The sequence below is a fragment of the Plasmodium gallinaceum genome (genome assembly GCF_900005855.1).
Source record: "Plasmodium gallinaceum strain 8A genome assembly, contig: PGAL8A_v1_98, whole genome shotgun sequence".
In the NCBI taxonomy this organism is placed as follows: Eukaryota; Apicomplexa; class Aconoidasida; order Haemosporida; family Plasmodiidae; genus Plasmodium; species Plasmodium gallinaceum.
In genome coordinates, this window is record NW_021628265.1 from 345,563 (window position 1) to 360,927 (window position 15,365).

The 15,365-nt window shown below is 18.7% G+C and overlaps 2 protein-coding genes across 2 annotated transcripts; one reads left to right on the plus strand and one right to left on the minus strand.

Annotated features, from left to right (window-relative positions):
- Window positions 1-362: 362 nt before the first annotated feature.
- PGAL8A_00334500 (conserved Plasmodium protein, unknown function) lies at window positions 363-3,084 on the plus strand (the record flags this gene model as incomplete). Its single annotated transcript, XM_028672376.1, has 8 exons — window positions 363-449; window positions 584-881; window positions 1,035-1,136; window positions 1,272-1,327; window positions 1,418-1,558; window positions 1,649-1,711; window positions 1,786-1,862; window positions 1,962-3,084. 8 exons carry the CDS (start codon window positions 363-365, stop codon window positions 3,082-3,084), a joined length of 1,947 nt encoding a protein of 648 aa, XP_028528935.1.
- A 768-nt stretch (window positions 3,085-3,852) lies between these two features.
- PAIP1 (polyadenylate-binding protein-interacting protein 1, putative) lies at window positions 3,853-14,946 on the minus strand (the record flags this gene model as incomplete). Its single annotated transcript, XM_028672378.1, has 1 exon — window positions 3,853-14,946. The coding sequence occupies one exon, from the start codon at window positions 14,944-14,946 to the stop codon at window positions 3,853-3,855; it is 11,094 nt and encodes a 3,697-aa protein (XP_028528936.1).
- Window positions 14,947-15,365: the final 419 nt, after the last annotated feature.

Here is a 15,365-nt window from a genome sequence, read left to right on the forward strand (position 1 = left end):
TAAAAAAAAAAAAAAAAAAAAAAAAAAAACATTCAAAATATTCTTAATAACTTTAATAATTAAAATTAATTTTATTCATATTTAAATTTAACATATTTAAAAATATTTTTATGTATATATAATATATAAAAAAAAGATAAAAAATAATATGTTTCTTATTAATAAAAAAAATGCCTAATGGAAAAAAAAAAAAAAAAATTAAATAAGCAGATGAGAGAAAAATGATAAAAGAATTTAACATTATGAATATATTAAGATAAATATACTTTAAAAAAATAAATAAATAAAATAAAACACGATAAAGTTATTGAATATTTTTTTTATTTTAAATTATCTTTTTTTGTAAAAATCATTTTTTTATCATGGATAAAACACAAGTTGAAGCCTTTTTTATTTATGATGAAGATGTAAAGAAAACTGATAAAACGATAACTGATGAACAATTGCAAGTAATTTTATTATACGTTAACTCATATACTTGGTTACATGAAATTTTTGTAAATAATGATTATATATATATAACAATGATATATATATATATATTTTTCTTCATTTTATAATATCCTAATTTCTCGCTTTAAAGGCAGAAAAAGTTATATATTATTATCCAAATGAAACTGAGGAAAATATAAAAGTTTCTCATACTAGTACAATGGAAGGAATATCAACTTTTGTTAATCAGTTTAGTAAATCATACTTAGATCATATTGTAACTAATAATAATTTAATTGTTATAAATAAATGGTATAAACATATATTTGTTACTATTATTGTAAAAAATATTTATAAAAATAATAAAATGGAATTATTAATGTGTAGATTATTACATTCAATTTTAAATAATTTTATTTCAATATTTACATTACTACATGGTCATATTCGTAATTTTTTAAAATATAAGAAGCTTAAAACTACAGGTAGACCATACAAAATTGTTATATAATTATTTTAAAACTACCTAAAATAGTATTTTTTATAATAATAAAACATTTTAAATAATGTAATAATATTATTTTATTTTTTTTTTATTTTAGAAAGTAAAAATAAAAAAAAAGAAGCTTTGCAAACTTTATTGGATGATTATGTATTTACTTTTATAAATACAATAAATAATGAAAACATTAGTATTCATAATGGTAATATTATAAGAGAATATATATTATTTTAAAATAAAAAAAAAAAGAATTACAAAATAAGATATTTCAGTAAATGAAATTTACCTTTTTATTTTATTAGTTTAACTTTTAAAAAAATCTTCCTATTATTTTTAGAGCTTCAAAGTTTTTATTTTTTTCCAATTGAAAAACATACATATGTTTCAGTTCAGGTAAAATTTTGAATTTTTAAATGTATAGTAATATATTATAATTTTTATATTTCTTTTTTTTTTTTTTTTCAAAATTTTTATAATATTTAGAATTTAATTTCGTCTTTAATATTGGAACATAAACATATTAAACATGGTGGTATATTCTTTGAAGGCTACTTGATATATTCAAGTTTGCCATTAGATGATATAAAAATTATTTATAATTATCTGGTGTCATATAATGGAATTGTTAGAATAATTTTTATTTTATAATAAAATTAACAAATTTATATTTCATTATTTTTATTTTTCTATTCTATTTATTTATTTTTTCTATAGGTGAATAATTTAAAATTAAATCAGTATCCTTTTAAAAAGATTGCATCATCAGCAGCTATAAATGTAATATTATCAACTATTTTTTTATTATATGTTTTTTTTTTTTTTTAATATCTTTAAATATTTTTTCATTTAAGGCTAATGGTGGCTTATCAAGTTTTGGAAGATGTAATTCAGTAGATGAAAAAAATTCTTTTCTATTAGGAATTAAAAAGTAATTTTTATCATTTTTATTTTACTTTTTTTATTTTAAATAACTTTATTTTTTTTTTATTAATTTTTTTTTCCATTTTATTGGTTATTTAAAAAATAGATCATCTGTATTCATGCCAATAATTACACTAAAAGGAGAAAAAAAATATAAGCTTGTTGTATTTATTTATAAAGGAATATTGTTAATGTTATTGATAAAAGGAAGCACAATAAAGGATGAAGACTTTGATACTTTAATAGATGTTCAAAATAAATGTACAAATGAAAGTTCTAATAATATTTATAATTTATTAAAGTTAAATGATAATTTATCAAAAAGTTTTAAAAAACATACAAATGAAGAAGACACTGTTCGATTTTTTTATTACAATAATTCTAACAATTCTATTAAATATTCTTCTAATAACAAAAAAATAAGTAATGAAGAACTTTTTATTGTAGCTGATTTTCATTCATTATTGAAAGATTCTGAATTAAAATATAATAATATTAAATTCAGTAAAAGTGAGTATATAAAAGATAATAAAAAGTCTAATTTGTCAAATGAATTATTTAATTTTGAGTATAGTATTCAAAAAACTTTAAATAACGAAGAAAAAGATAAAGAAAATAATAATAAGATAAACGAAAAAATAGAAATTCAAGAACAGAATTCAAAAATACAAAGCTTAGAAAAAAAAGAATACTCAAAATTACAAAATGAGGATCTTGTTACGGAAAATCAAAAGGAGAAAGATGGAAATGTAAACACACATGAAAATGAAAAAGAAGAAAAGGATGAAATCATAAAAATACAAAAAGAAAAGAAAACAGAAATAAATAAAATTATGAACATATTAATAAAAGAAAAAAATAAAAAAAATGAAGATATAAATTTAAAACATGAAGAAAAACTCGATTCAGAATATGCAGAAAATACCAATTCAAAGGAAATTAATAAAAAAATAGAACTTGATACAGAAGGCATAAAAAAAGTTGAAAAAAAAAAATTAAAATTAATTTGTAATCAAGAGTTAAAAAAAAAATTATTTGAAGATATTAGTGATGATGTAAAAATTGAAAAAATTTTTTATAAAGAAGCAAGTAGCTCATGGATATATGGACAAAAATCATTTGAAAGGGAACTTTTTATTTTTCCAGATGAAACTAAAACATCACTTTCAAAAGCTCAACAAGAAATAAATAAAATATTACATCAAAATTTTTCCAATATATATATCTAAATTAATATTTATTATTTGAAAAATAATTTATTACATAAATATATTTATATATATATATATATATATGTATATATATGCATCATAATAAACATCATTAATATTGTTACAAATTTTAACAAAATATTTTTTTTTATTAGAATTTTTATTTAATAATTCAAATAAAAACAAATATTGTACACCTTTGTTTTTAAAGTCTTCACTTTTTCATTCTATTAGAAATTTAATTGCTACTTTGAAGTAAGCACTTTATAAAAAATTATATGACTTTAGTTAATTTTTGATAAAAACTAGAGAAAAAATATTAATACTAGTCAAAATAAATTTATTTTAGCTAGAATATATTACAAAAAATAAAATTGGATACTAAAAAAAGTGAAAAAATATTTTTATGTTTATTTATTTTTTACTTATTTTTTAATTTAGTAGTATCTGAAAGTATGAAATACACATTTAATTTTATGAATATAATATTATTTGAAAAAATTATGGTGATTTCAAAAATATATATATATATATATATATATATTTTTATGATATATTTATATGAATATAATATTTTTTTTATCCTGTAAGGTTAAAAATAAAATTTTTAAATAGTTACATTTTATTGAACAATTATCATCATAATGGATTCAAGAAAAAAAAAAATAAATTGAAAATGATAATAAAAAAAAAATATGATGAATCATCCTATAAAAATATTATATGTAATATTTTCAGGAAAAAAAAAAAAAATAAATAAAAATTCTCTTTTAATATATTTTATTTTTAAATATTATTTTTCATTTCCTCTAAAGTGTTTACATCATATAATAAATGATTTTTATCATATAACTCAATTGCCTTAATAAAATTTTTCGCTATATCTGGTAACAAAGGATAATCTTCTTTTGTATATACGTAACTATTTTCATCTTTTTCTAACATAAAAGATTTCCAACATGGTTTAAATGATTCTAAATCAATTTTATTAGAGAGTACAATAGAAATTAACCAATTAAAAAAATCAGAACTTTTTTCTATATTTTTGTTACATGCATATTTCTTTAGGGTAAGTTTTAATATATTAGTATGAAGTTTGTCATTAAATTTCGAGGGAATATTTAGATCTTCAAATTTTTTTGTCAATTCTTCCCACTCTTGAGTAGTAGTAGACATTTCTAGAATTTCATTTACTTTTGGTAAATATTCTTCAACAAATGTATAATCTTCTGTAGTATCTTTTACATGATCTTTTGTAATTTTCTTTGCTACATTACTAGAGGTTGAATTAATGTTAGATGTAGTAGCAGTTGTAGTTACTTTGTTATTTTCCTCATCATTCAAATTATTTCTATTAAATCCTCGTTCGTTGAAATCTTCATTATTATTTTCATTCACTGTATTTCTTTTATTAACATCATCATTATTGTTATTATTTTTTTTAATGTTATAATTTCTCATAAATATTTTATCATTCTTATCTTTATTATTTGATATTCTAGAATTCAAATTACTAAAAATATTATTATTATTATTAATATCACTATGATCATTATTTATGAATGGTTGATTTTTAAATGGAATATGATTTTTTGACATTATATCAAAATAATTGTTATCTATTCCATTTTTCATATCATCAGGAATAATTTTAGAAGTATTATTTTTATTTTTACCCAAATTTAGTGGCATCTTTTTAATATTTTTATTTCCGTCTAAATTTTTAATTCCACTTATATTTCTTAAATTCATATTATTATTCATCATATTAAAATTTGCGTTATTATTATTCATATTAAAATTTGCATTGCGAAGAATATTGTTTCTCATATTGCTTAAATTACTATTCATTTTGTTATCATGATAATTCATATTATTGTTTGAAAAATTTCTATTACATTGATCTATATTCTCTTTTAATATTTTATCATGCAACACACTTAAGGTTGTAGGTCCTTCTAATTTGTGAGCAAATTTTTTATTCCATTTTTCATTTCTATTATCAATAACATCTTTAATAAGACATCTAACACGAAATGTAATTTTTTCATTATTAACTAATTCATTCAATGTATTGTATAATTCTTTTACTTTTTCTTGATTTGCTTTTTCGTGAGTATCTAAAATTTCTCCAACTGTATTCAAAAACATACATAATGCTTCTAAATGTAAGTTTCCTTCATTTGTATCATTCTTTAATGCTATAAAACTTTCTCTTTTCTCTAATAATTGTTTAATGCATACAAAAACAATAGGTATAGATATAATACCAGATTTAACTAATTCGCCAACAAAAAGCATATTACCTCTAACTTTATTTTTATGCATCTGTTCAAATTCAAATTTTTCTTCTTCATTTAAATTACTAGGATATTCTATTGGTTTTAAATTATTTTCAAAAGAATCTTGACATTGATTAATTAATATCTTTTTAAATTGAACTGTTGTATCATCTTCTAATTTCATATTGTGAAAATGAACATTCAACTTTTTACACAATTGAACATACATTTGAACAAAATGATGTTGAGTAACAGCTTTTTCAAAAACTAATTTCATTAAACCAACAATTTCTTCTAATTTAGTTATGCCAACAAGAATAATTTGCTCATATAATAAATCAAATTTTTCAAAAGTTAATTTATTTAATATACCTCTTAATTTACGCATCATACATGTATATTTATCTGCTTTTAATTGATTCTGTTTAAGAATCCAACTATTTTCTGCAATTGTTTTAGTTGGTGGAGCATTATTATTTCTCCATGGATCAGCAGATTCAACAACTCTAGTAGAATCAAAAAATCCTTTTAATTTATCTCCATCACTTTTTCTCCATTCTAAGTTAGTTGTGTTTTTCATTAAATTATTATTTTGTAAATTCTGATCATATATAGTATTTCCAGCAAGCATATTATTATTAAAGAAATTATTATTTTGATTATTGTTTATAAATAAATTATTCATAATATTTTTAGACATAGAACTTCTCCAATCATCTTCTATATTTTTATTATTTGTGCCTTGATTTGCTTGTGTTTGTTTATTATTATTGTTGTTAATCATATTATTATTATTATTGTTATTAGTATTGTTATTAATAATGACATTATTACTATTAACACTATTAATGTTATTATTAGTATTATTAGTATAACATGAATTATATCTTTTGTTATATACATTCATATTTTTAAAATCATTTATATTATTATTAAGATCATTATTATTATCATCATTATTATTAATATTATTAGCATTAATATTATTATTATAATTATTATTATTATTATTATAAATATTATTATTAGTTTTATCATTATTATTAATATTATTATTATCATTATTATTAATATAAATATCATTATCATTATCATTATCATTATTATTATTAATAATAGTATTAGTATTATTATTATTAATAGTATTATTATTATTATTACTATTGTAATCCATTTCACTATTTGAACCTTGAGATAAAACAAAATTAAATTTATCATCACCAATATTCCAATTATGACCTAAATAAATCTCTAATAAATCTATTTTTGTGTATACTTTTTCTTTATATAATTTTTCAATTTTTTTTTTCTTTTCTAATTGTTTTTCTTCTTTTATTTTATCTTCTTTTAATTTTTCATTTTCTCTCATTTTTTCTAAGTTATTTACTTGTTTTTCTAACGATTCCAATAATTCGTCCTCTGCGTTTTCTTCTTTTGATCCTTTATTCTCTTTATTAAAGTTCTCTTTGTGATATAATTTGATATTTTCTTCTTCTTCTTCGCATATTACTTTTTTATTGTTATTTGATACTTCATTAATTAAAACATTATTTTTAAAATCATCTGTTACATTATTATTAATACAAGTCTTATCCTTTGTACTTATTTTAGATGAATTATAAAGTTTTATATTTTCCTTTTTATCTATATTAGTTTCAACATTATTACTTTTTTTCGTTGTATCGTTTAATAAATTTTTCTTGTTTTCTTCATTTTGTTCTTTGTAACAAATATCTTCTAAATTCTTTTTATGAAGTTTTAATTCCTCTTCTTTCACCTTTTCTTTTTCTGTTTTTGTATCTTCATTGTATTTATCACATTCTCTTTTTTTTTCTTCTGTTAATGTATTTTTTTTTTTCTTTTTGTTTTCCTCATTTTCTACATTTAACATATCTTCATTTGATTTTGTTTTCATAGTTTCTTCATTATTAGAAGCAGAGACTTTTATATCTTCTTCATTATAAAATTTATTATTCTCTTTTAAATTTTTATTAATATTTTCTTTTTTCACATCAATACAGTTATTAATATTTTTTTTGCATGAATCTATTTCTCTTTTTTCTATCAATTTACTTCCTTCTTTTATAGAATGATTTTTTATTTTTAAATCATCGATATTACTAGAAGTATTTGTCTCTTCACTTAATTCCTTAATTCTTACTGCATCATTTTTATTTTCCTTTGAACTTTTAGATAAATTTATTTTATTATTTAAAGAAATATTTTCATTTATGCTTTCATTTTCTTGCATATTTTCTTCCTTAATAATAGTTTTATTTTGTACTTCTTCATCTTTATATTCTTCCATCAATTTACATTCTTCTTCATTTTCAACTTTTTTCTTTTTTTTCTTTTTTTTAGAACTTTCATCCGCTTTCTCAATATCTTTAGTTGCATAATCTATGATTTCTCTATCTTTTTCATTAATTTTTTTTACATTAGTTAAATTATCTTCATTAGTAATATGTGTTGAAGTATTGCTTACATCAACTATATTCTTTTCATCTAATAATTCTTGATTCTTACTATTATTATTTATTTTGTCTTTATCTACTACTATTTGATTTGCATCATTCAAGTTATTCTTTTCATTATTACATATTTTCTTATTATTAACCTGATCTGAATAAGTTCCATCTAATTCTTTTTCTGATTTTATTTCACTCTTATCTTTTCTTTCTATATCATTATAATTTTCCTTTAATTTATCATTTTTTTTTTTAATATCAGTAACAACTGAAATACCATCTGAAGATTCCACTTTTTCATTACACAATTTTTCTTTATTCTCTTTTGCTTCTAAATTATCGAACATATTTTTCTCTTTTTCTCTATCATCTATTTTTACCATTTCATTTTTGTTTTCTTTTTTAACTAAATTATTATTATTGCATGATTTTGCCATATCTTCTTTAACTTCACCTTTCTTTTTTATATCTTTATTCTCTTTACTTAAACTAGCATTATCTCCTTTATTAGCGGTTTTATCATTTATTGTAGTGTTAGAAGTATATTTATTATCTCTTTTTGAGATTTTATCTGTTTTATTCGAATTATTATTATTTTTTTTTTCATTTAATACTGATTCTGATTTCGATTCTTTAGATTCTTTCTTTGGTTTTCTTTTGGCCATTTCAGCAAAAGAAATTTTTCCTTCCCACATAAAATTTTTTGAGTTAGAATTAGAATTAGAATAAGAAGATGACGATCTATCATTAATATTAGAAACGTTCAAATCATTTGTACTTAAATATTTATAACTATCTTTGTTTGTAATTACATTATTTTTTTTTGTTACATTATCAGGATTGGTTTTGTTTGTTTTGTTTTCACCTACTGTAAAATTATAGAATTCTTTTTGATTTTCTTTATTTCTAACAGATTCACTTTTTATACTATTTGATGATATATTAGTATTTTTGTCTTTCCTCATATTAATAACACTATCACTGTATTCCATTTCATTTTTACTCATGTAATCTTCTCCTAAATCATTTGGTTTTTCAAAATTTCCATTATTATCATCAACATACAATTTATTAGAATCCCTTTTAACTTCATTTGCTACCTTTCCGTTATTTTTTTTGGAAATATCTGAATTTTCATTTTCAGTTATTTTATTCATACTTCTAGAGTCATCATTTTTTGTATTAATATTCATAATTTTTTCATTAATTTGTTTTATTTCTACATTTTGAATTTTTAATTTCTCTCTTTGCCTATGTGAAAAAGTATTCACTGCATTATTACTTTTCCTTTCATTCATTTCATTCTTTTTATTATTATCATATTTTGTTTTTAATTTCTCTTTATTTTCCTTATCGGTAAAATTTTTATTAGTTGAATAACTCGTTTTTTTATTTTTTGCATTTACATCTATTTTGTCTTCACTTGATTTTTTGCTATTTTTGTAGCTTGTGTCTTTTTCTTTGCTTGACCCCTTTTCTCTTTCTTTTTCTTCTTCTTCATTTTTTTTTTTGTTTTCTTTTATAATTGTATTAGAGTTAGAATTGGAAGTATTTATATCTGGTTGACTTTTTTGGAAAGTTAAATCACTGTTCTGATTACATATATTATCGCTATTTATTTTAGAGGTTTGAATATTAGATTTTTCATTATTGTTATCATTATTACTGGAATCTATATGGTAATTGCTTTTGTGTAAATTAGTTACATTAAGATTAGAATTATTATCATTATTTTTATTATTAAGATTTGAAGAACTAATGCTAGAATTATTTACATTGTTATACGGAATGCTTAAACTATTTTTTTCTTTTTTTTTATTAGGATTCATCTTGGCAATTTTTACCCATGAAGAAAATTCCATATTTTTTTTATCATAATTTTTAAGATTTTTTAAATTATTATAATTCATATTTTTATTATTTATCATATTATTATTAAAATTATTATTATTATTATTGTTTACAAAACTATTATCAACACTGATTACATCATTTGTATTTTTATTTAAATTTTCATCATTATTTGGAATATTATTAATATTCATGTTATTTAAATTAACAGAATCGGTATTTAATAAGTTACTCTTATCCTTGAATTTCTTATCATCTTCATTTTTAATTTTTTTATCACTTATTTTATTATTATCAACATTTCTTACACTTCCTCTTTTTTCAACATTGTTTTGATATTTATTACTAACAAAATTATTTTGTTGTTTATTATTACTAGAATTATTTATTTCAGAATAATTTTTTTTATGAAATTGATCAGGTTGTTTACCACTCTTATCTTTTGTTAATTCCCTCTTAACACTAGTTATATTTTTTTCTTCATTCATTTTATTATTAACATAATTTCGATTTGCTTTAAAATCGTCTTTATTATTTTTATCATTTTTATTACATGATCGTTTTTCGTTAGAAACTTCGTTTTGCATATTTAAATTATTATTCACAATATTACCATTTTTATTTTTTAAATTGGAGTTATTTAAATTGTAATTTTTTCCTTTGTATGAATATGATATATCATTGTTACATGCAGCATTTTCATTAAAATTATCGTCCATATCTTTCATATCTATGTTAACTTCTTTTAATGGAATACTAACATTATTATTATTATTGTCTGCAGTAGTAGAATTAGAATTATTAGTATTATTGTTATTATTCATGTTATTATTATTAGCATTAGTAGTATTATTTCTTTGATAATAATTCACTGAACAATTGTTATCATCTCTATTATAATTTTCTTGTTTCATATTTTTACTGTGACTATTATATACAGTTTTGGAATTATTTGAAACATTATTCAAATTATTGTTATTTAAATTATAATTAGAATTAAAATTATTATTTGCATTATTCAAAGAATTATATCTATTGTGCTTTTTATTATCATGCCTCATATTATAATGACTATAATTATTCATGGTACCATTTAAATTTAGTATGTTATTTTTTAACGTATTTTTATTATCTCTGTAATTATATGGTTTATTTCTTTCATTATAAGAATTATTTCTTTTTTGTTTATTCATATTATTATTCATAAGTAAGCTATGATTCATATGAATGTTACTTAAATGCAAATTATTATTTATATTGTTCATGTGATGATGTGCTACATTTGTTGAATTATTAATATGTAGTGGATTGTTTAAACACAAAACATTCGCACTATTATTTAATGCTATATTTCCTCCTACTCCTGAATTTAAATGTAAAGTATTACTATCATTATTTATATGAATATTATTGTTTTGATTAGCATTAAAGCTATTAAAGTTATAATTTAAATTTCCAGTAATAACTGAGTTCATATTATTACTATTATGTTCAAAATTGTTATCATTTATGCTGTTTCCATTATGCAAATTTGCATTATTAAAATGATTAAAAAGATTTCTTCTGTTAGGTTGATTTACATGACTATATGGAATTTTTATATGTGTATTAGCTGAGTTTGCAATGAAATGGGGATCTAATGAACTCATATTTAAAGGTGTATTATGTTGTATCTGTGGTGGGGATGGAATAGTACAAGACAAAAAATTATATGGATTAACATTTAAAGCACTATTTTTTTGGGAAGGAAGACTATTATTTCCTATAAGGTTAGGATTATTAGCAAATGATCCATATACAGAAGGGGGTTGAGGAAAAGGAATATCATGATGAACATTACCTGATGCTAAAGAATTGCCATATGATAAAGGGGCAAATATTGTTTGAGGAGTTGGTAATCCATTTGGATGGCTATTTATTAAATATGGATGATTTACATAAAAATTATGATGATGATGAAGTAATGAACTATTTGGTTGAAAATTTGGGTGTGCGTGTGCATCCATATGATGAAATGGTGCTGAATTTTCTGAACTATTTATAATATTTCCACCTGAATTGTTCATAAAATTATTGGATCTTAAATTATTCATTCCTGAAATCATATTTGGATTTAAAAAATTAGTTTGTGAAGATGTTCCACTTGTTGATACAGGAATAGAAGATGTATGTATATTTGTGGAATTAGTGGCATTATTACCATTATTTTCATGATTATTTGTTTGCTTTGGATTGTTTACAGAGTTATTATTATTATTACTACTATTATTGTTATTACTATTTTTAGTGTTTTCATTATCTAAATTATTAATACTATTAGACGAATTTATAATTCCACTTGTATTATTAGAAACATTTACATTATTTGATGTAGAAATATTGGAATTAGCCATATTCATTAAGTTATTTGATGAGGTACTAATTCCATTAATAACAGGATTTATTAAAGAATTGGGATTCAAAATGCTACTATTATCTTGTGATGTCATGTTATTTATAATATTATTACTTTGTACATTACTAAAAGGTGTAGTATGTATATCCTGATAATAACTATTCCACATTATATTGTTAAAAGGAAGATTATTTTGTATATTTTTTGAAGATGGGACAAACTCAGGAGCATTTGCATTTAAAGAACTTAAAGAAGAATTATTAAATGAATTGACTGATGAAGAATGCCCTTTATTAATTGAATTTTGTGATTCATTGTTATTGGATGCATTTTTATTCAGTGTATCTTTACTAATTAATTTTTTAGATTCTTCTTTATCCTTTTTATCTTTATTATCATTTTCTTTCTTTTCTATTTCTTTATTATTATTATTATTATTCTTATTATTATTTTCATTATTATTATTATTTTCATTATTTTTGTTACTATTATTATTTTCATTGTTATTATTCTTATTATTATTTTCATTATTATTATTATTTTCATTATTTTTGTTATTATTATTATTTTCATTATTATTATTATTATTATTATTATTATTATTATTATTATTATTTTCATTGTTATTCTTATTGTCATTATTATTAGTATTACTATTATTATTAGTAGTAGTAGTATTCATATTATTATTATCATTGTTATTGTCATTATTATTTTCATTGTTATTGTCATTATTATTTTCATTATTATTGTCATTATTATTTTCATTATTATTATTATTATTATTGTTGTTATTATTATTATTATTATTGCTATTGTTATTATTATTATTATTATTATTATTATTATTATTATTATTATTATTATTATTATTATTATTATTATTATTATTATTATTATTATTGTTGTTGTTGTTGTTGTTATTATTATTATTATTGCTATTGTTATTATTATTATTATTGCTATTGTTATTATTATTATTATTGCTATTGTTATTATTATTATTATTATTATTTTCATTATTATTATTATTATTATTTTCATTATTATTTTCATTATTATTATTATTATTATTATTATTTTCATTATTATTATTATTATTATTTTCATTTTTATTCTTATTGTCATTATTATTAGTATTACTATTATTATTAGTAGTAGTAGTATTCATATTATTATTTTCATTGTTACTGTCATTATTATTAGTATTACTATTACTATTAGTATTTTCATTATTATTCTTATTATTATTTTCATTGTTATTTTCATTATAATTATTATTTTCATGGTTGTTATTCTTATTGTCATTATTATTAGTATTTTTGTTATTATTATCATCATTATAATTATTATTTTCATGGTTATTATTCATATTGTCATTATTATTAGTATTAATGTTATTATTATTATCATCATTATAATTATTATTTTCATGGTTATTATTCATATTGTCATTATTGATAGTATTACTATTATTATTATTATTATCATTATAATTATTATTGTTAATATTAATAATATCATCATTAGCATTATTACTATTGTTGTTATTGTTATTATTACTACACTTATTGCTATTATTACTATTATTTTTTTTTTCATTACTTTTAATATCATTGCTACATTTATTCTCTGTACTTTTATTTTCATTATTTTTTGTGTTACATTTTGGTTCTATATTTTTTATATCATGAACATTTTCATTTTTTAATGAATTTGAATTTTTAACAATACGATTACCATTATTTTTATTATTTTTATTATTCAATACAGAACTTTTTACATTTCCTTTTACATTCATAAATCCAACTGTAGGTATATTGTTTTGTGAAGGATTATTTTTTGATGAAGTAGCATTATTACAATTAGTACTATTATTATTGTAAATATTTTTATTGTTGTTAATATTATTATTATTAATATAACTGTTATTATTACTATTATTATTAATATAGTTATTATTATTATTAATATAATTATTATTATTACTAATCTGATTATTACTATTATTCTTGCAATTACTATTATTTCTATTATCATAATTTGTTAGAGTGCTATAAAAGTTATTGGAGTTTTTATTAGTATTATTTAAAAATGTATTATTATTATGAATATTATTTTCATTGCTTTCTGTTATATTACTACTTATTACCAATTCATTTATGTTATTTTCATTAGATGACTTAGAAAGAACAAAATTGTTTGTATCCATTGTAGTGACATTCACATTATCATTATTAGAATTTTCTAATGATATATCAAAATAATTCTGATTATTTTCATTTTTAGAGTCATAACTTGTTTGATTAGATGATGTATTATTAATTCTTGTACTGTTTTTTACATAATAATTTTTATCTAAATTATTACTACCATTACTTATAATATTACTATTATTTTTTTTTGGATAATTTATATTTTTTATATTATTATATGGAATGTTTTCTGAGTTAGAAGAAGAAATGACATGGTTAGTATTATTTATTTCTATAATATTCTTTGAATTGTTATCATCAATATACTTATTTATTGATTCTTTAAATCTAAAATCTTCACTATTCATATTCACATAAGATTTTTTTTGAAATTGCTTATAATTTTTGTGATTTACTGAGTTATTTAACATAATTGGGGAATGAGATGAAATATTAGAATTGTATCTTTTTGTTGATAATTTATTTGATTCAGATAAATTATTACAAGTGCTATTATAATTATTTTTATTGTATTTTTTTATTTTTTCGTCGTAATTTACCTTTTTAATATTATCAAGACTCTTTTCTATATATACTGATACATTACAAGATGATACATTATGAATACCATTCATCATGTCTTTATTATATTCAGATATATCTTTTTTAAAAACTATATCACTTTGCATTTAAAAAAAAAAAAAGAAAGTATATATAAATATAAATAAACTTATATATACTAATATATTTATTACAATAAAAAATTATAAAAAAAGAACAAAAATAAAAACTTTTAGTTAAAATATATATAATACATAAAAAAATGAAAAATAATATTTGAATAAATAATAAAAAAAAAAATAATAATAATAAAATTAACTATATCAATATATTTATATTTTGAATAATTTATATGTTTATGTAATTATAATTTATTATTTTATTTTATTTTATTTTATTTTTTTTTTTTTTCATAATTTATTATAAAATAATTGTATGTTATATAAGCATATATAAATTCAATTATTTTACCATCTACAAATTATACATAATTATTGTTATATATTAATTCTTAATAAAAAAAAAAAAAAAAAAAAAAAAAAAAAAT